Source organism: Patagioenas fasciata, chromosome 33, assembly GCF_037038585.1.
Source record: "Patagioenas fasciata isolate bPatFas1 chromosome 33, bPatFas1.hap1, whole genome shotgun sequence".
NCBI lineage: Eukaryota > Metazoa > Chordata > Aves > Columbiformes > Columbidae > Patagioenas > Patagioenas fasciata.
The window spans coordinates 1,596,216-1,615,656 of record NC_092552.1 but is presented as its reverse complement, the minus strand read 5'-3'; the positions used below and the strand labels follow the sequence as shown (position 1 = coordinate 1,615,656).

General features: G+C 62.3%; 1 protein-coding gene across 5 annotated transcripts; it reads right to left on the bottom strand.

Annotated features, from left to right (window-relative positions):
* Window positions 1–2,035: 2,035 nt before the first annotated feature.
* QPCTL (glutaminyl-peptide cyclotransferase like) lies at window positions 2,036–16,155 on the bottom strand. Of its 5 annotated transcripts, none has more exons than XM_071800890.1 (7): window positions 15,911–16,154; window positions 14,564–14,695; window positions 11,644–11,970; window positions 8,869–9,015; window positions 6,664–6,763; window positions 5,161–5,277; window positions 2,036–3,441 (listed from the first exon to the last, which is right to left on the bottom strand). In XM_071800890.1, the coding sequence occupies exons 1-7, from the start codon at window positions 16,130–16,132 to the stop codon at window positions 3,389–3,391; spliced, it is 1,098 nt and encodes a 365-aa protein (XP_071656991.1). In that variant the 5' UTR covers window positions 16,133–16,154; the 3' UTR covers window positions 2,036–3,388. The 5 variants fall into 5 exon arrangements, with proteins under 5 accessions (XP_071656991.1, XP_065715545.1, XP_065715542.1 ...); XM_065859473.2 differs by having other exon boundaries at window positions 2,036–3,409; window positions 11,644–11,805; window positions 15,911–16,151; XM_065859470.2 differs by having other exon boundaries at window positions 2,036–3,409; window positions 15,911–16,150.
* Between the last annotated feature and the right edge of the window lie 3,286 nt (window positions 16,156–19,441).

Here is a 19,441-nt window from a genome sequence, read left to right as displayed (position 1 = left end):
TGGGGTGCTTTTGGCTCTTTTGGGGAGAAATTGGGGCTTTGGGGGCCCCAAGGGTGGCCTTGGTGGCCCTGATGTCCCCAAGAGTGGCTTGAGTGTCCCTAATGTCCCCAATAGTGTCCTTGGTGTCCCCAAGAGTGTCTTGAGTGTCCCTAATGGTCCCCAATAGTTGGCCTTGGTGTCCCCAGGTGTCCTCAATAGTGTCTTGAGTGTCCCTAATGTCCCCAATAGTGTCCCCAAGGTCCAAATATTGTCTCTAAGTGTCCCTAATAGTGTCCCCAATGTCCCCCATAGTGTCTCCAAGAGCCCCAATAGTGTCTTTAGTGTCCCATATAGTGTCCCCAAGGCCCCAAATATTGTCCCTAAGTGTCCCCAGTAGTGTCCCTAATGTCCCCAAGAGTGTCTTGACTGTCCCTAAGGGTCCCCAGTAGTTGGCCTTAGTGTCCCCAAGTATCCCCAATAGTGTCCTTGGTGTCCCTAATGTCCCCAGTAGTGTCCCCAAGGTCCAGATATTGTCCCTAAGTGTCCCTAATAGTGTCCCAAATGTCCTCCGTAGTGTCCCCAAGAGCCCCAATAGTGTCTTTAGTGTCCCCAAGGCCCCAAGTATTGTCCCTAAGTGTCCCCAATAGTGTCCCTAATGTCCCCAAGAGTGTCTTGAGTGTCCCTAAACGTCCCCAATAGTGTCTTGAGTGTCCCTAATGGTCCCCAGTAGTTGGCCTTGGTGTCCCCAGGTGTCCCCAGTAGTGTCCTTGGTGTCCCTAATGTCCCTGATAGTGTCCCCAGTAGTGTCCTGAGTGTCCCTAAGTGTCCCCAGTAGTGTCCTTGGTGTCCCCAATGTCCCCAATAGTGTCCCCAAGGCCCCAATAGTGTCTTGAGTGTCCCTAATGGCCCCAATAGTGTCCCCAGTAATGTCCTTAGTGTCCCTAATCCTGGTCCTTGGTGTCCTTAAGTGTCCCCAATGTTGTCCTTAAGTGTCCCCAGTAGTGTCCTTGGTGTCCCTAATGTCCCTGATAGTGTCCTCAAGGTCCAAATATTGTCCCTAGGTGTCCCCAATAGTGTCCTCAAGTTCCAAATATTGTCCCTAGGTGTCCCCAATACTGTCCCTAATGTCCCAAATAGTGTCCCCAAGACCCCAAATATTGTCCCTCAGTGTCCCCAGTAGTGTCCTTGGTGTCCCTAAGTGTCCCCAATAGTGTCCTCAAGGCCCCAGTGGTGTCTTGAGTGTTCCTAAATGTCCCCAGTAGTGTCCTTGGTGTCCCCAGTAATGTCCTTAGTGTCCCTAATGCTGCTCCTTGGTGTCCCTAATGTCCCCAACAGTGTCCCAAAGAACCTCAATAGTGTCTTTAGTGTCCCATATAGTGTCCCTAAGTGTCCCATATAGTGTCCCCACAACCCCAAATATCATCGCTAAGGGTCCCCAGTAGTGTCCTTGGTGTCCCCAGTAATGTCCTTGGTGTCCCTAATGTCCCCAATATTGTCCCCAAGAGCCCCAATAGTGTCTTGAGTGTCCCATATAGAGTCCCCAAGGTCCCAACTATTGTCCCTAAGTGTCCCCAATAGTGTCCTTGTCCCCAGTAGTGTCCTTGGTGTCCCTAATCCTGCTCCTTGGTGTCCCTCATGTCCCCAGTAGTGTCTCTAATGTCCCCAGTAGTTGGCCTTGGTGTCCCGTAGTGTCCCCAATGGTGTCCTTGGTGTCCCTAATGTCCCCAATAGTGTCCCCAATGGTGTCCTTGGTGTCCTGAATGTCCCCAATAGTGTCCCCAAGAGCCCCAGTAGTGTCCTTAGTGTCCCATAGAGTGTCCCCAGTAGTGTCCCCAGTAGTGTCCCCAAGGCCCCAGTAGTGTCTTTAGTGTCCCATGTAGTGTCCCCAAGTGTCCCAGATAGTATCCTTGGTGTCCCCAGTAATGTCCTTAGTGTCCCTAACCCTGCTTCTTGCTGTCCCCAATGTCCCCAACAGTGTCTTGAGTGTCCCCAGTCATTGGCCTTGCTGTCCCCAATGTCCCCAACGTCCCCCGGCGGTGACAGCACACACACCCCATTGCTCCCAGCGCTTTACTGGTGCCGTCCCGGTGGGTGACACAGTGACACGGTGACGCGGTGTCCCTGTTGGTGTCCCCATTAGTGTCCCCATTGGTGGCCTCAGAGGCGCAGGAACTTGACCAGGAACACCAGCAGCACCCGGTGACGCGGTGACACGGGGACGTGGTGACAGGGTGACACAGTGACAGGGTGACACGGTGTCCCTCATAGGCACAGGAAGTCGGCCAGGAACACCAGCAGCACGCGGTGACACAGTGACACGATGACAGGGTGACATGGTGACACAGTGACATGGTGATGGTGTCCCCATGGTGACCCTCAGAGGGACAGGAACTTGTCCACGAACACCAGCAGCACCCGGTGATCTGGTGTCACAGTGACATGGTGACACGGTGATGTGGTGACATGGTGACTCGGTGACACAGTGACATGGTGATGGTGTCCCCATGGTGACCCTCAGAGGGACAGGAACTCGTCCACAAACACCAGCAGCACCCAGTGACGTGGTGTCACGGTGACACAGTGACGTGATGACGTGGTGACACAGTGACAGGATGACACAGTGTTATGGTGGCAGTGTCACGGTGACACAGTGACATGGTGACATAGTGGCAGGGTGACACGGTGCCCCTCACAGGGACAGGAACTCGTCCACAAACACCAGCAGCACCCAGTGACGTGGTGTCACAGTGACACAGTGACGTGATGATGTGGTGACACAGTGACAGGGTGACATGGTGACACGGTGATGTGGTGACACGGTGACCCTCAGAGGGACAGGAACTCGTCCACGAACACCAGCAGCACCCGGTGATCTAGTGTCACGGTGACACAGTGACGTGGTGACACAGTGACATGATGACACGGTGTTGCGGTGACATGGTGACCCTCATAGGGACAGGAACTCATCCACAAACACCAGCAGCACCCGGTGTCACGGTGACACAGTGACAGGGTGACACAGTGTCATGGTGGCAGTGTCACGGTGACACAGTGACATGGTGACACGGTGACATGATGACACGGTGATGTGGTGACACGGTGACCCTCACAGGGACAGGAACTCGTCCACGAACACCAGCAGCACCCAGTGTCACGGTGACACAGTGACATGATGACACGGTGACACGGTGACCCTCATAGGGACAGGAACTCGTCCACGAACACCAGCAGCACCCAGTGTCACGGTGACACAGTGACATGATGACACGGTGACACGGTGACCCTCATAGGGACAGGAACTCATCCACGAACACCAGCAGCACCCGCGCCAGGTCCCGCACGGTGGGGGGGTGCAGGTTGTCCTCGGTGTCCCCCGCCGTGTGCCACACGCGCGGGAACGGCAGCGGGATCACGTGCAGCACCGGGACCCCTGGGGACAGTCGGGGGACACAGACATGTACCCTGGGGACATCGGGGACAATCTGAGGACCATAAACATGCAGCTTGGGGACAATCAGCAGGACACAAACGTGCAGCTTGGGGACAGCGGGACCACAGACATGCACCCTGGGGACATGGGGGACAATCAACAGGACACAAACAGGCAGCTTGGGGACATTGGGGACAACCCAGATACACGGCTTGGGGACATTGGGAACAGTCAGCAGGACCACAGACATGCAACTTGGGGACATCGGGGACAACACACAGGTACCCAGACATGCAGCTTGGGGACATTGGGGACAATAAACATGCAGCTTGGGGACAATTGACAGGATCTCAAACAGGCAGCTTGGGGACATTGGGGACAATCAGCAGGACCCCAAACACGCACCCTGGGGACAACCAATGGGACCACAGACGTGCAGTTTGGGGACATTGGGGACAGTCAGCAGGACCACAAACGTGCAGCTTGGGGACACTGGGGACAACACACAGGTAGCCGGACACACAGACTGGGGACATTGGGGACAATCTGAGGACCCCAAACATGCAGTGTGGGGACATTGGGGACAAGGCAGACACGCAGCTTGGGGACATTGGGGGCAATCAACGGGACCCCAAACATGCAGCTTGGGGACATTGGGACAATCAGCGGCATCCTGGACACGCAGCTTGGGGACATTGGGGACAGTCAGTGGGACCCCAACATGCACCCTGGGGACACTGGGGACAATCGACAGGACACAAACAGGCAGCTTGGGGACATTGGGGACAACCCAGACACGCAGCTTGGGGACAATCAGCAGGACCCCAACATGCACCCTGGGGACATTGGGGACAGTCAGCGGGACACAGACACGCAGCTTGGGGACATTGGGGACAATCAATGGCATCCCAGACACGTGGCTCGGGGATATTGGGGACAATCAGTGGGACACAAACACGCAGCTTGGGGACAGCAGGGACAGTCAGCAGGACCCCAACATGCACCCTGGGGACATTGGGGACAATCTGAGGACCATAAACATGCAGCTTGGGGACATTGGGGACAATGTGAGGACCCCAACCCGCAACATGGAGCCATTGGGACATTGGGGACACAGGGGGACATGGGGACATTGGGACATAGGGACATTGGGGCCATGGGGGCCATTGGGGCCACTGGGACATGGGGACATGGGGGACATGGGGCCATTTGGGACATGGGGACATGGGGGACATGGGGCCATAGGGACACTGGGGCCATGGGGACATTGGGGCTATTGGGACATGGGGCCATTGGGGACACTGGGACATGGGGCCGTGGGGGACATGGGGCCACTGGGGCCATGGGGACATTGGGACATGGGGACAATGGGGACATGGGGACATTGGGACAGGGGGACATTGGGGACATGGGTACATGGGGGTCATTGGGGACATGTGGGACCTGGGGACATGGGGCCATTGGGGCCATGGGGACATTGGGACATGGGGCCATTGGGGACATGGGGACATTGGGGACACTGGGGACAATGGGGACATGGGGACAGGGGGACATTGGGGACATGGGTACATGGGGGTCATTGGGGACATGGGGCCATTTGGGACATGGGGGCCATGGGGACACAGGGCCATTGGGGCCATGGGGGACATGGGGCCATTGGGGCTATTGAGGCCATGAGGACATTGGGGCCATGGGGCCACTGGGGACAGGGGGACATGGGGACAACATCTTGGGGACACTGGGGCTGTCACCTCTGCGCAGGAAGGGGACGTGATCGTCCTCCACGGCCCCGGGCGGGGGCTCCAGGCGGAACAGGGGCTGGGCCAGGGGGGGCAGCTCCAGCAGCCCCAGCTCACGCAGCCGCCGCTCTGGGGACATTGGGGACATGGGGACATCAGTGGGACAGGCGGACATGGAGGGCAGTGGGGACACTGGGGACATGGGGGACAATGGGGAAAGTGGGGACAATGGGGGCACTGGGGACATGGGGGACAATGGGGAAAGTGGAGACAATGGGGGCACTGGGGACATGGGGGACAATGGGGAAAGTGGGGACATTGGGGGCAATGGGGGCACTGGGGACAATGGGGAAAGTGGGGACATCGGGGGCAATGGGGACATGGGGGACAATGGGGGCACTGGGGACATGGGGGACAATGGGGAAAGTGGGGACATTGGGGGCAATGGGGACATTGGGGAAAGTGGGGACATTGGGGGCAATGGGGACACTGGGGACAATGGGGACATGGGGATATGGGGGACATGGGGACATGGGACATCAGTGGGGACATTGGGGACACGGGGACAACCCCATGTCCCCATCTCGTCCCCATCCCCATGACCTTGTCACCCACCCATGTCCCCACCCCCGTCCCTTTGTCCCCATCTGGTCCCCCCACTGTCTCTTTGTCCCATCCCCATGTCCCTTTGTCCCCATCCCATCCCATCCCCTTGTCCCTTCTTGTCTCCCATCTGTGGCCCTTTGTCCCCATCTTGTCCCCCTGTCCTGTCCCCTTGTCCCCCCCATGTCTCCACCCTGTGTCCCCTCATGTCCCTACCCACGTCCCATTGTCCCCATCCCATCCCCATTCCCATCCGTGTCCCCTTGCCCCCATCTTGTCCCCCCATGTCCCCTTGTCCCCATGCCCATCTCACCTTGTCACCCATCCATGTCCCCACCCACGTCCCTTTGTCCCCATCCCATCCCTTCTTGGCTCCCATCTGTGTCCCCATCCCTGTCCCACCCCCATGTCCCCATGTCCCCTCCCGTCCCCATGTCCCCATGTCCCCCCCATATCCCCTTGTCCCCCCATCCTCGTGTCCCCATGTCCCCCCATGTCCCCCCATGTCCCCGTGTCCCCCCATGTCCCCCCCCATGTCCATGTCCCCCCATCCCTGTGTCCCCATGTCCCCCCCTGTCCCCGTGTCCCCCCCATGTCCCCATGTTCCCCCGGGTCCCCATGTCCCCACCCAAGTCCCCTTGTCCCCATCCCGTCCTCATTTCCGTCCCTGTCCCCTTGTCCCCATCTTGTCCCCCTGTCCTATCCCCATGTCCCCTTATCCCCACCCTGTGTCCCTTTGTCCCCATCCCTTCTTGGCTCCCATCTGTGTCCCCATCCCTGTCCCACCCCCATGTCCCCATGTCCCCTTGTAGCCCCCATGTCCCCCCCTGTCCCCTTGTCCCCCCACGTTCCCATGTCTCCCCCATGTCCCCCCCATACCCGTGTCCCCATGTCCCCCCCCATGTCACCCACCGATGGCCACGAGGCGCAGGAACCAGTGGTGGCTCTGGGGGAAGTGGCTGTGGATGGCGGGACTGGGGGCGCCCAGCAGGTCCAGGAGCACCAGCAGGCTCTGGGGACACCAACAGGGACACGGGGACACCAGTGTCACCTTGGGGACACCAACAGGGACATGGGGACATCAATATGGCCATGGGGACACCGACAGGGACATGGGGACACCGACAGGGACATGGGGACACCAGTGTCACCTTGTGGACACCAAGAGGGACATGGGGACATCAATATGGCCATGGGGACACCAACATGGCCATGGGGACACCAACATGGCCATGGGGACACCACTAGAGCCTTGGGGACACCAAATAGCCATGGGGACACCACTCGAGCCTTGGGGACACCACTCGAGCCTTGGGGACACCAACATGGATATGGGGACACCAACATGGCCATGGGGACACCAACATGGCCATGGTGGCCATAGGGACACCAACAGAGCCTTGGGGACACCAACATGGCCATGGTGGCCATAGGGACACCAATAGAGCCTTGGGGACACCAACATGGACATGGTGGACATGGGGACACCAACATGGCCATGGGGACACGACTAGAGCCTTGGGGACATCGACATGGCCATGGGGACACCACTAGAGCCTTGGGGACACCACTAGAGCCTTGGGGACACCAACATGGCCATGGGGACACCAGTAGAGCCCTGGGGACACCACTAGAGCCTTGGGGACACCAGCATGGCCTTCGGGATCACAGGATGGCCATGGGGACACCAGTGTGGCTGTGGGGACACCAACATGGCCTTGGGGACACAACACTAACATGGACATGGTGGCCATGGGGACACCACTAGAGTCTTGGGGACACCAACATGGTCACGGGGACACCAACATGGCCTTGGGGACACCAACATGGCCATGGTGGCCATAGGGGCACCAACAGAGCCTTGGGGACACCAACATGGCTATGGGGACACCACTTGAGCCTTGGGGACACCACTCGAGCCTTGGGGACACCAACATGGCCATGGGGACACCAACATGGCCATGGTGGCCATAGGGACAGCAACAGAGCCTTGGGGACACCAACATGGCCATGGGGACACCAACATGGCCACGGGGACACCACTCGAGCCTTGGGGACACCAACATGGCCATGGGGACACCAACATGGCCACGGGGACACCACTCGAGCCTTGGGGACACCAACATGGCCATGGGGACACCAACATGGCCACGGGGACACCACTCGAGCCTTGGGGACACCAACATGGCCATGGGGACACCAACATGGCCATGGGGACACCACTCGAGCCTTGGGGACACCAACATGGCCATGGGGACACCACTCGAGCCTTGGGGACACCACTCGAGCCATGGGGACACCAACATGGCCACGGGGACACCACTCGAGCCTTGGGGACACCACTCGAGCCATGGGGACACCAACATGGACATGGGGACACCAACATGGCCATGGTGGCCATAGGGACACCAATAGAGCCTTGGGGACACCAACATGGCCATGGTGGCCATAGGGACACCAATAGAGCCTTGGGGACACCAACATGGACATGGTGGACATGGGGACACCAACATGGCCATGGGGACACGACTAGAGCCTTGGGGACATCGACATGGCCATGGGGACACCACTAGAGCCTTGGGGACACCACTAGAGCCTTGGGGACACCAACATGGCCATGGGGACACCACTAGAGCCCTGGGGACACCACTAGAGCCTTGGGGACACCAGCATGGCCTTCGGGATCACAGGATGGCCATGGGGACACCAGTGTGGCTGTGGGGACACCAACATGGCCATGGTGGCCATAGGGACAGCAACAGAGCCTTGGGGACACCAACATGGCCATGGGGACACCACTAGAGCCTTGGGGACACCACTCGAGCCTTGGGGACACCAACATGGCCACGGGGACACCACTAGAGCCTTGGGGACACCACTCGAGCCATGGGGACACCAACATGGCCACGGGGACACCACTCGAGCCTTGGGGACACCACTCGAGCCATGGGGACACCAACATGGACATGGGGACACCAACATGGCCATGGTGGCCATAGGGACACCAATAGAGCCTTGGGGACACCAACATGGCCATGGTGGCCATAGGGACACCACTCGAGCCTTGGGGACACCACTCGAGCCTTGGGGCCCCCCCGTTGTCCCCGTGTCACCCACGATGGCGCTGAGCTGCGTCCCGTCGCCGTGCGCCGTCCCCGCCATGCGCCGCGCCAGGTGCCGTGCGCCGTACAGGGAATCCGCGGCGCTCCAGGCGCCAAACGCCTCCTCCCCATCCAGGAACAGCAGCTGCAGCGTCACCCGCGCCTGGGGACGGCGACAAGGGGACACCGGGCGTCAGGGGGACAAGAAACCAGGGGACAACGGAGATGGGGACAGGAAATCGGGGGGAAAAACAGACCAGGGGGACAGGAAATCCGAGGGGACACAAAATCAGGGCGGGGAACAAGGGAGATGGTGGGACAGGAAATCGGGGGGGACAGGAAAGGGGTGGGGGACAACAGGGATGGCGGGACAGGAAGTCAGGGGAGACAGGAAATTGGGGGGGACAGGAAATTGGGGGGGACACCAGAGATGGAGGACAGGAAATCAGGGGGAGAGGAAATAGGGGAGACAACAGAAAGGGAACAGGAAATCGGGGGGACAGGAAATCAGGGGGACAGGAAATCAGGGGACGAGAAATCAGGGGACACCGGAGATGGGGACGGGAAATCACGGGGGACAGGAAAGGAGGGGACACCGGACATCAGGGGGATGGGAAAGGAGGGGACACTGGAGATGGGGGGATGGGAAAGGAGGGGACAGGGGAGATAAATCAGGGGATGGGAAATCAGGGGGGACAATGGAGAGGGGGACGGGAAAGAGAGGGATGGGGAAGCGGGGGGGACGGGAAATCGGGGGAGACAATAGAGATGGGGACGGGAAATCGGGGGGACGGGAAATCAGGGGGGACAGCGGAGATGGGACCGGAAAATGAGGGGACACTGGAGATGGGGGCGACAGGAAATCTGGAGGGGGACAGGAAATCAGGGGGACAAAAGAGATGGGGACATCAGGGAGACGGGAAATCAGGGGACACCGGAGATGGGGACGGGAAATCTGGAGGGGAACAAGAAATCTGGGGGACAGGAAATCAGGGGAGACAACAGAGATGGGGGACAGGAAATCAGGGGGAACAACAGGGATGGGGGACAGGAAATCAGAGGGATGGGAAATCGGGAGGACAGGAAATCAGGGGAGACAACAGGGATGGGGAACAGGAAATCAGAGGGATGGGAAATCAGGGGGGACAGGAAATCAGGGGGGAACAACAGGGATGGGGAACAGGAAATCAGAGGGATGGGAAATCAGGGGGGATGGGAAATCAGGGGGGACAGGAAATCAGGGGGGAACAACAGGGATGGGGAACAGGAAATCAGAGGGATGGGAAATCAGGGGGGACAGGAAATCAGGGGACAATGGAGATGGGAAATCAGGGGGGACAGCGGAGAGGGGACATCAGGGGGATGGGAAATTGGGGGGACAGGAAATCAGGGGACACCAGAGATGGGGATGGGAAATGAGGGGGGACAGGAAATCGGGGGGGACAGCGGAGATGGGGGCGGGAAAGGAGGGGACACCGGAGATCAGGGGGACGAGAAATCGGGGGGGACAACAGAGATGGGGACGGGACATAGGGGGGACATTGGAGATGGGGGACAGGAAATCAGGGGGGACAGGAAAGGGGGTGACACCTGGGGGACAATAGATCGGGGAGGGGGGGGACTGTAAATCTGGGGGGACAACAGAGATGGGGGGACAGCAGGAAATTTGGGGGGAGAGTAAAGGAGGGGACACCAAAGACTGGGGACAGGAAATCTGGGGGGGATAGGAAAGGGGGTGACACCAAATCTAGGGGGACAGGAGAGGGGGTGACACCAGGGGGACAATGGATCTGGGGGGGGGGAATAAATCTGGGGGTGACAGCAGAGCTGGGGGGACAGGAAAGGGGGGGACACGAGGGACCGGGGTGGCCCTGGGGAGGGGGCGTCTGAGAGGACCCAGGCGTCCGGGAAGGGACCCAAACACCCAGGGGGGACCCAGGCGTCCGGGAAGGGACCCAGGCGTCCGGGAAGGGACCCAAACACCCAGGGGGGAACCCACGTGTCCAGGAGGGACCCAGGCGTCCGGGAGGGGACCCAGGCGTCCGGGTTGGGACCCAAACACCCAGGGGGGAACCCACGTGTCCAGGAGGGACCCAGGCATCCGGGAAGGGACCCAGGCGTCCGGGTTGGGACCCAAACGTCCAGGAGGGAACCCACGTGTCCAGGAGGGACCCAGGCGTCCGGGAAGGGACCCAGGTGTCCGGGTTGGGACCCAAACATCCAGGAGGGAACCCACGTGTCCAGGAGGGACCCAGGCGTCCGGGAAGGGACCCAGGCGTCCGGGTTGGGACCCAAACATCCAGGGGGGAACCCACGTGTCCAGGAGGGACCCAGGCGTCCGGGAAGGGACCCAGGCGTCCGGGTTGGGACCCAAACATCCAGGGGGGAACCCACGTGTCCAGGAGGGACCCAGGCGTCCGGGAAGGGACCCAGGCGTCCGGGTTGGGACCCAAACATCCAGGAGGGAACCCACGTGTCCAGGAGGGACCCAGGCGTCCGGGAAGGGACCCAGGCGTCCGGGTTGGGACCCAAACACCCAGGGGGGGACCCACATGTCCAGGAGGGACCCAGGCGTCCGGGAAGGGACCCAGGCGTCCGGGTTGGGACCCAAACACCCAGGGGGGAACCCACGTGTCCAGGAGGGACCCAGGTGTCCGGGAAGGGACCCAGGCGTCCAGGAAGGGACCCAGGCGTCCAGGTTGGGACCCAAACACCCATGGGGGAACCCACGCGTCCAGGAGGGACCCAGGCGTCTGGGAAGGGACCCAGGCGTCCGGGTGGTGTCACCCACCTTGTCCTTGCTTTGCCGCAGGGGCCCGTCGAGCGCGGCCGCCAACTCCAGCAGGAGGGCGCAGGGGACGGCGGAGTCGGTGGCGCCCACGAACTCCCCATGGCGCGTGTGTCCCCCACCCGGTGGCACCTGCGCCACCTCCGGTGACATCTCCGGCAGCACCTTGGTGTCGTAGTGACACGCCAGGGCCAGGCGGCGCGGGGCGGCGGGGGCCAGCGTGGCCACCACGTTGGTGAAGGTCAGCGGCCCCCGCGGTGTCGCCGCCACAAAGGGGTCAAGTTCAAGGTGCCACGAGGCGCCCAGGGCGCCCAGGGACCGCAATATGTGCTGGGGGGGAGAGGTGGTTAGGGACGGCACCCAAAGGGGGCACCCGTGGTGGGGTCTGGGGGGCCCTGGGGGGCTTGGGGGGTCTCTGGGGGGGACTCAGGATGGGGTTTGGGGGGCCCTGGGGGGGTTGGGGGGTCCCTGGGGGGGTCCCATGATGGGATTTGGGGTCCCTGGGGGGGTCTCATGATGGGGTTTGGGGGGCCCTGGGGGGGTTTGGGGGTCCCTGGGGGGGTCCCATGATGGGATTTGGGGTCCCTGGGGGGGTCTCATGATGGGGTTTGGGGGGCCCTGGGGGGTTTGGGGTCCCTGGGGGGGGTCTCATGATGGGGTTTGGGGGGCCCTGGGGGGGTTTGGGGGTCCCTGGGGGGGTCTCATGATGGGGTTTGGGGGGCCCTGGGGGGGTTTGGGGGTCCCTGGGGGAGGTCCCATGATGGGATTTGGGGGGCCCTGGGGGGGTTTGGGGGTCCCTGGGGGGGTCCCATGATGGGATTTGGGGTCCCTGGGGGAGGTCCCATGATGGGATTCGGGGTCCCTGGGAGGGGTTTGGGGTCCCTGGGGGGGTCTCATGATGGGATTTGGGGTCCCTGGGGGATGTGGGGGTCCCTGGGGAGGTCCCATGATGGGATTTGGGGTCCCTGGGGGGGTTTGGGGGTCTCTGGGGGGGTCTCATGATGGGGTTTGGGGGGCCCTGGGGGGGTTTGGGGGTCCCTGGGGGGGTCCCATGATGGGATTTGGGGGTCCCTGGAGGGGCCATGATGGGATATGGGGTCCCATGATAGGGTTGGGGGTCTCTAGGTGGGGGTCTCATTATGGGGTTTGGGGTCCCTGGGGGTGGTTTGGGGGTCCTTGGGGGTCCCACGATGGGGTTTGGGGTCCCTGGTTGGGGGGGGGGGTCCCATAATGGGGTTTGGGGGTCCTGGGGGTGTTTCGGGGTCCCATGATGGAATTTGGGGTCCCTGGGGGGGGGGTCCTATGATGGGGTTTGGGGTCCCATGATGGGGTTTGGAGTCTCTGGGGGGGGGTCCCATAATGGGGTTTGGGGGTCCTGGGGGTGTTTGGGGTCCCATGATGGGATTTGGGGTCCCATGATGGGATTTGGGGTCCCATGATGGGGTTTGGGGTCCCTGGTCGGGGGGGGTCCCATGATGGGGTTTGGAGTCTCATGATGGGCTTTGGGGATCCCTGGGGGGGCCATGATGGGATTTGGGGTCCCATGATGGAGTTTGGGGTCCCCTGATGGGGTTTGGGGTCCCTGGGTGGGGGGGGTCCCATGATGGGGTTTGGGGGTCCTGGGGGTGTTTGGGGTCCCATGATGGGGTTGGGGGTCCCCTGATGGGGTTTGGGGGTCTCTAGGTGGGGGTCTCATTACGGGGTTTGGGGTCCCTGGGGGTGGTTTGGGGGTCCTTGGGGGTCCCACGATGGGGTTTGGGGTCCCTGGGGGTGGTTTGGGGGTCCTTGGGGGTCCCATGATGGGGTTTGGGGTCCCTGGTTGGGGGGGGGGGTCCCATAATGGGGTTTGGGGGTCCTGGAGGTGTTTGGGGGTCCCATGATGGAATTTGGGGTCCCTGGGGGGGGGTCCTATGATGGGGTTTAGGGTCCCATGATGGGGTTTGGAGTCTCTGGGGGGGGGGTCCCATAATGGGGTTTGGGGGTCCTGGGGGTGTTTGGGGTCCCATGATGGGGTTGGGGGTCCCCTGATGGGGTTTGGGGGTCTCTAGGTGGGGGTCTCATTACGGGGTTTGGGGTCCCTGGGGGTGGTTTGGGGGTCCTTGGGGGTCCCACGATGGGGTTTGGGGTCCCTGGGGGTGGTTTGGGGGTCCTTGGGGGTCCCATGATGGGGTTTGGGGTCCCTGGTTGGGGGGGGGGTCCCATAATGGGGTTTGGGGGTCCTGGAGGTGTTTGGGGGTCCCATGATGGAATTTGGGGTCCCTGGGGGGGGGTCCTATGATGGGGTTTAGGGTCCCATGATGGGGTTTGGAGTCTCTGGGGGGGGGTCCCATGATGGGGTTTGGGGGTCCTGGGGGTGTTTGGGGTCCCATGATGGGGTTGGGGGTCCCCTGATGGGGTTTGGGGGTCTCTAGGTGGGGGTCTCATTACGGGGTTTGGGGTCCCTGGGGGTGGTTTGGGGGTCCTTGGGGGTCCCACGATGGGGTTTGGGGTCCCCTGATGGGGTTTGGGGGTCTCTAGGTGGGGGTCCCATGATGGGGTTTGGGGTCCCTGGTGGGGATGGGGGTCCCATGATGGGGTTTGGGGTCCCTGGGGGTGGTTTGGGGGTCCTTGGGGGTCCCATGATGGGGTTTGGGGTCCCTGGGGGTGGTTTGGGGGTCCTTGGGGGTCCCATGATGGGGTTTGGGGTCCCTGGTGGGGGGGGGGGTCCCATAATGGGGTTTGGGGGTCCTGGAGGTGTTTGGGGCTCCCATGATGGAATTTGGGGTCCCTGGGGGGGGGGGTCCCATAATGGGGTTTGGGGGTCCTGGGGGTGTTTGGGGGTCCCATGATGGGGTTTGGGGTCTCATGATGGGGTCTGGGGTCCCCTGCTAGGGTGTGGGTGCCCAAGGGTGGCACCCATGGGTGTTTGGGTGGGGGGGCTCACCTGGCGGGCGGCTCGGCTGCCGGGCCCCCCCGGCACGCGCTCGTGCAGCAGGGGGCGCAGGAAGGTGCCCCACAGGCGGGGGGGGTCCAGGCGCGACAGGAGGTGGCGCAGGGAGGGGGCGGAGCGGGGGGGCTGGGGGAGACGGGTGGGGGTCAGGAGGGGGCTTGGGGGGGTCCCATCGTGGGGTTTGGGGGGGTTTGGGGAGCCCTGGGGGGGTCTCATGATGGGTCTGGAGGTCCCTGGGCGGGGGGGGTTGGGGGACCCTGGTGGGGGGAGGGGGTCCCTGGGGGGCGTTGGGGTCCCTGGGGGGGTTTGGGGGTCCCTGGGGGTCCCATGATGGGGTTTGGGGGTCCCTGGGGGGTCCCATGATGGGGTTTTGGGGGCTTTGGGAGTCCCTGGGGGGTCCCATGATGGGGTTTGGGGGTCCCTGGGGAGGTCCCATGATGGGGTCTGGGGGTCCCTGGGGGGGGGGTTTGGGGGACCCTGGTGGGGGAAGGGGGTCCCTGGGGGGTCCCATGATGGGGTTTGGGGGTCCCTGGGGGGTCCCGTGATGGGTCTGGGGGTCCCTGGGTGGGGATTTGGGGGACCCTGGTGGGGGGAGGGGCGGGCCCTGTGGGGGTCCCATGATGGGGTTTTGGGGGGTTTGGGGGTCCCTGGGGGGGTCCCATGATTGGGGGTTTGGGGGGTCCCATGATTGGGGGTCCCATGATGGGGTTTGGGGTCCCTGGATGGGGTCTGGGGGTCCCTGGGGGGTCCCATGATGAGGTTTGGGGGTCCCATGATGGGGTTTGGGGGGGTCCCATGATTGGGGGTTCCATGATGGGGTTTGGGGTCCCTGTATGGGGTCTGGGGGTCCCTGGGGGGTCCCCTGATGGGGTTTGGGGTCCCATGATGAGGTTTGGGGGTCCCTGGGGGGGGTCCCATGATGGGGTTTGGGGTCCCATGATGGGGTTTGGGGGTCCCTGGGGGGTCCCCTGATGGGGTTTGGGGTCCCATGATGAGGTTTGGGGGTCCCTGGGGGGGGTCCCATGATGGGGTTTGGGGTCCCATGATGGGGTTTGGGGTCCCTGGGGGGGTCCATGATGGGGTTTGGGGATCCTGGGGGTGTTTGGGTGTCCCCGATGGGGTTTGGGGTCCCTGGGGGGGTTCTTATGATGGGGTTTGGGGGTCTCTTGGGGGATTTGGGGTCCCTTGTGGGGGTCCTATGATGGGGTTTGGGGGTCCCTGGTGGGGTTGGGGGGTCCTGGGGGTCCCTGCGGGGGGGTCCCGGGCCGATGTTGGCGGGATCTCAGAGTCTGCGGGTCACTGGAGCCCCCGCCCGTTCCCGCCCGTTCCCGCCCCGCTCACCCGCTGGCTGTGCCGCTGCTCCCCGGGCCACACGCCGTACAGCACGGCGGCGGCGGCCGCCAGCGCCAGCAGCGGCGGCACCAACCGGGGGCAGCGGCGGCGGCTCCGCGCCCACAGCAACGCGGCAGCGCCTCCCGGGAGCGGCGGCGGCGGCCCCGGGCCGGACCCGGGAACCGAACCCGGGACCCGAGCCCGCCGGGACCCGCCGGAGCCCTTCCGCATGGCGCGGGGCGGGGCCTGCGTGGGAAGGGGCGGGGCCTGCGCGGGTGATGAGAGCGCTGATGATTGGGTGAGGGGACTCTAGGGGGCGGGGCCTCGCGGGAAGGGGCCTCCAGGAGTGATGAGAGCGCTGATGATTGGGCGAGGGGACTCTCGGGGCCGGGGCCACCCGGGAGCGGGGCCTCCGCGGGAAGGGGCGGGGCCTGCGCGGGTGATGAAAACGCTGATGATTGGACGAGGGGCCGCCGGGGGGGGCGGGGCTTCCTGGGGGCGGGAACAGCGAGAACGACGATGTGTATATGGAGGGGGCGTGGCTCCTTGGGGAAGGGGCGGGGCCTGCGCGGGCCAGGAGAGCCTGCTGATTGGGCGAGGGGCCTTCTGGGGGCGGGGCTTCCTGGGGGCGGGAACAGCGACCAAGACGTTGTTTGTATGGTGGGGGGCGTGGCCTCCATGAGGCGGACGGTGGAGACGCCGCTGATTGGACGAGGGGCCTTCCGGGGGCGGGAGCGGAGAACAGGGCGTTTGTATGGAGGCGTGGCTTGCTGGTGAAGGGGCGTGGCCTGCGCGGGCGACGAGAGCGCTGCTGATTGGACGAGGGGCCGCCTGGGGGTCGGGGCTTCCTGGGGGTGGGAGTGGCGCACAGGACGTTTACATAGAAGGGGCGTGGCTTCTTGTGGAAGAGGCGGGGCCTCCTCGGGTGATGAGAGCGATGCTGATTGGGCGAGGGGACTCCTGGGAGGGGGAACATCGACCACGACGCTGTGTGTATGGAGGGGGCGTGGCTTCTTGGCGAAGGGGCGGGGCCTGCGCGGGTGACGAGACGCTGCTGATTGGGCGAAGGGCGTGGCCACGCTGGGGCAGGCGATGAAGACGTCGCTGATTGGGCGAGCGGGGTGGGCGTGACTTGCGCGCCAGGCCACGCCCCCCGCCGCCGCTCCGAGAGGCGCGGGAACGCGCGTGCACGCAGGACAAACCGCGGGAACGGGGACACGGGGCGGGGGGGGTGACACGGGATGTGCCCCCTCCACCCCCAAATGGTGACGTCACCACCAACGTCACCTGGTGGCGGTGGGGTCACTCCAGGTTGTCACCCTGGACCGGGGGGGCCCCCCTGGATGGGGGCATCACCCCCCATGGGGACGCCACCCCAGAGGTCACCACCCCCCTTGGGGACACCCCCAGTGCAGATGTCACCCCCACTGGGGACAATGAAGATGTCACCCCCATTGGGGACACCCCAATAAAGCTGTCACCCACGTGGGGACAACACAGATGTCCCCTCCTTTGGGTCACCCCAATAACGATGTCACCCACTTGGTGACACCCCCAGTGCAGATGTCACCCCCACTGGGGACAATGAAGATGTCACCCCCATTGGGGACACCCCAATAAAGCTGTCACCCACGTGGGGACAACACAGATGTCCCCTCCTTTGGGTCACCCCAATAACGATGTCACCCCCTTGGTGACAACAAAGATGTCCCCTCCTTGGGATCACCCCAACAACGATGTCCCCCCCTCAGTGACAATGACAATGTCGCCTCCTTCGGAGTCACCGAATGCAGATGTCCCCTCCTTGGGGACAACAACGATGTCACCCCCTTGGTGACAACACAGATGTCCCCTCCTTGGGGTCACCCCAATAACGATGTCTCCCCCTTGGGGACAACACAGATGTCCCCTCCTTGGGGACACCCAAATAACGATGTGTCCCCCGCCTTGGGGACATCCCAATACAGACGTCACCCCCTTGGGGACACTCCAATGTAGATGTCACCCCCTTGGTGACAAGACTGATGTCCCCTCCTTGGGGTCACCCCAATAATGATGTCCCCCTCCTTGGGGACAGCCCAACACAGATGTCACCCCCTTGGGGACAACACAGATGTCCCCTCCTTGGGGACACCCCAATAACGATATCTCCCCCCTTGGGGACACCCCAATACAGATGTCACCCCCTTGGTGACAACCCAGATGTCCCCCCTTTGGGGTCACCCCAATAACGATGTCTCCCCGCTTGGGGACAACACAGATGTCCCCTCCTTGGGGACACCCCAACAACGATGTGTCCCCTCCCTTGGGGACACCCCAATAAAGCTGTCACCCCCTTGGTGACAACACAGATGTCCCCACCTTGAGGACACCCCAATAATGATGTGTCCCCCCTTGGGGACATCCCAATACAGATGTCACCCCCTTGGGGACACCCCAATGTAGATGTCACCCCCTTGGTGACAAGACAGATGTCCCTTCCTTGGGGACACCCCAATAACGATGTCCTCCCCCTTGGTGACAATGACGATGTCCCCTCCTTGGGGTCACCCCAATAACGATGTCCCCTCCTTAGTGACAACACAGATGTCCCCTCCTTGGGGACACCCCAATAATGATGTGTCCCCCCTTGGGGACATCCCAATACAGATGTCACCCCCTTGGGGACACCCCAATGTAGATGTCACCCCCTTGGTGACAAGACAGATGTCCCTTCCTTGGGGACACCCCAATAACGATGTCCCCCCCCTTGGTGACAATGACAATGTCCCCTCCTCGGGGTCACCCCAATAACGATGTCCCCTCCTTAGTGACAACATAGATGTCCCCTCCTTGGGGACACCCCAATAATGATGTGTCCCCCCTTGGGGACATCCCAATACAGATGTCACCCCCTTGGGGACACCCCAATGTAGACGTCACCCCCTTGGTGACAAGACAGATGTCCCTTCCTTGGGGACACCCCAATAACGATGTCCCCCCCCTTGGTGACAATGATGATGTCCCCTCCTTGGGGTCACCCCAATAACGATGTCCCCTCCTTAGTGACAACACAGATGTCCCCTCCTTGGGGACACCCCAATAATGATGTGTCCCCCCTTGGGGACATCCCAATACAGATGTCACCCCCTTGGGGACACCCCAATGTAGATGTCACCCCCTTGGTGACAAGACAGATGTCCCTTCCTTGGGGACACCCCAATAACGATGTCCCCCCCCTTGGTGACAATGACAATGTCCCCTCCTCGGGGTCACCCCAACAACGATGTCCCCCCCCTTGGTGACAACGACGATGTCACCTCCTTCGGAGTCACCGAATGCAGATGTCCCCTCCTTGGGGACAACAACGATGTCACCCCCTTGGTGACAACACAGATGTCCCCTCCTTGCGGTCAACAACGACGTCACCCCCTTGGTGCCAACACCCCCCACGCCCCCATCACCATCAAACTCCACAACCCTCCACATTTCCACATCTTTTTCCTCTTCCCCAACCACCGCGCCACAGCCCACATCCCCCCTCCCCACATTGTCCCCAAA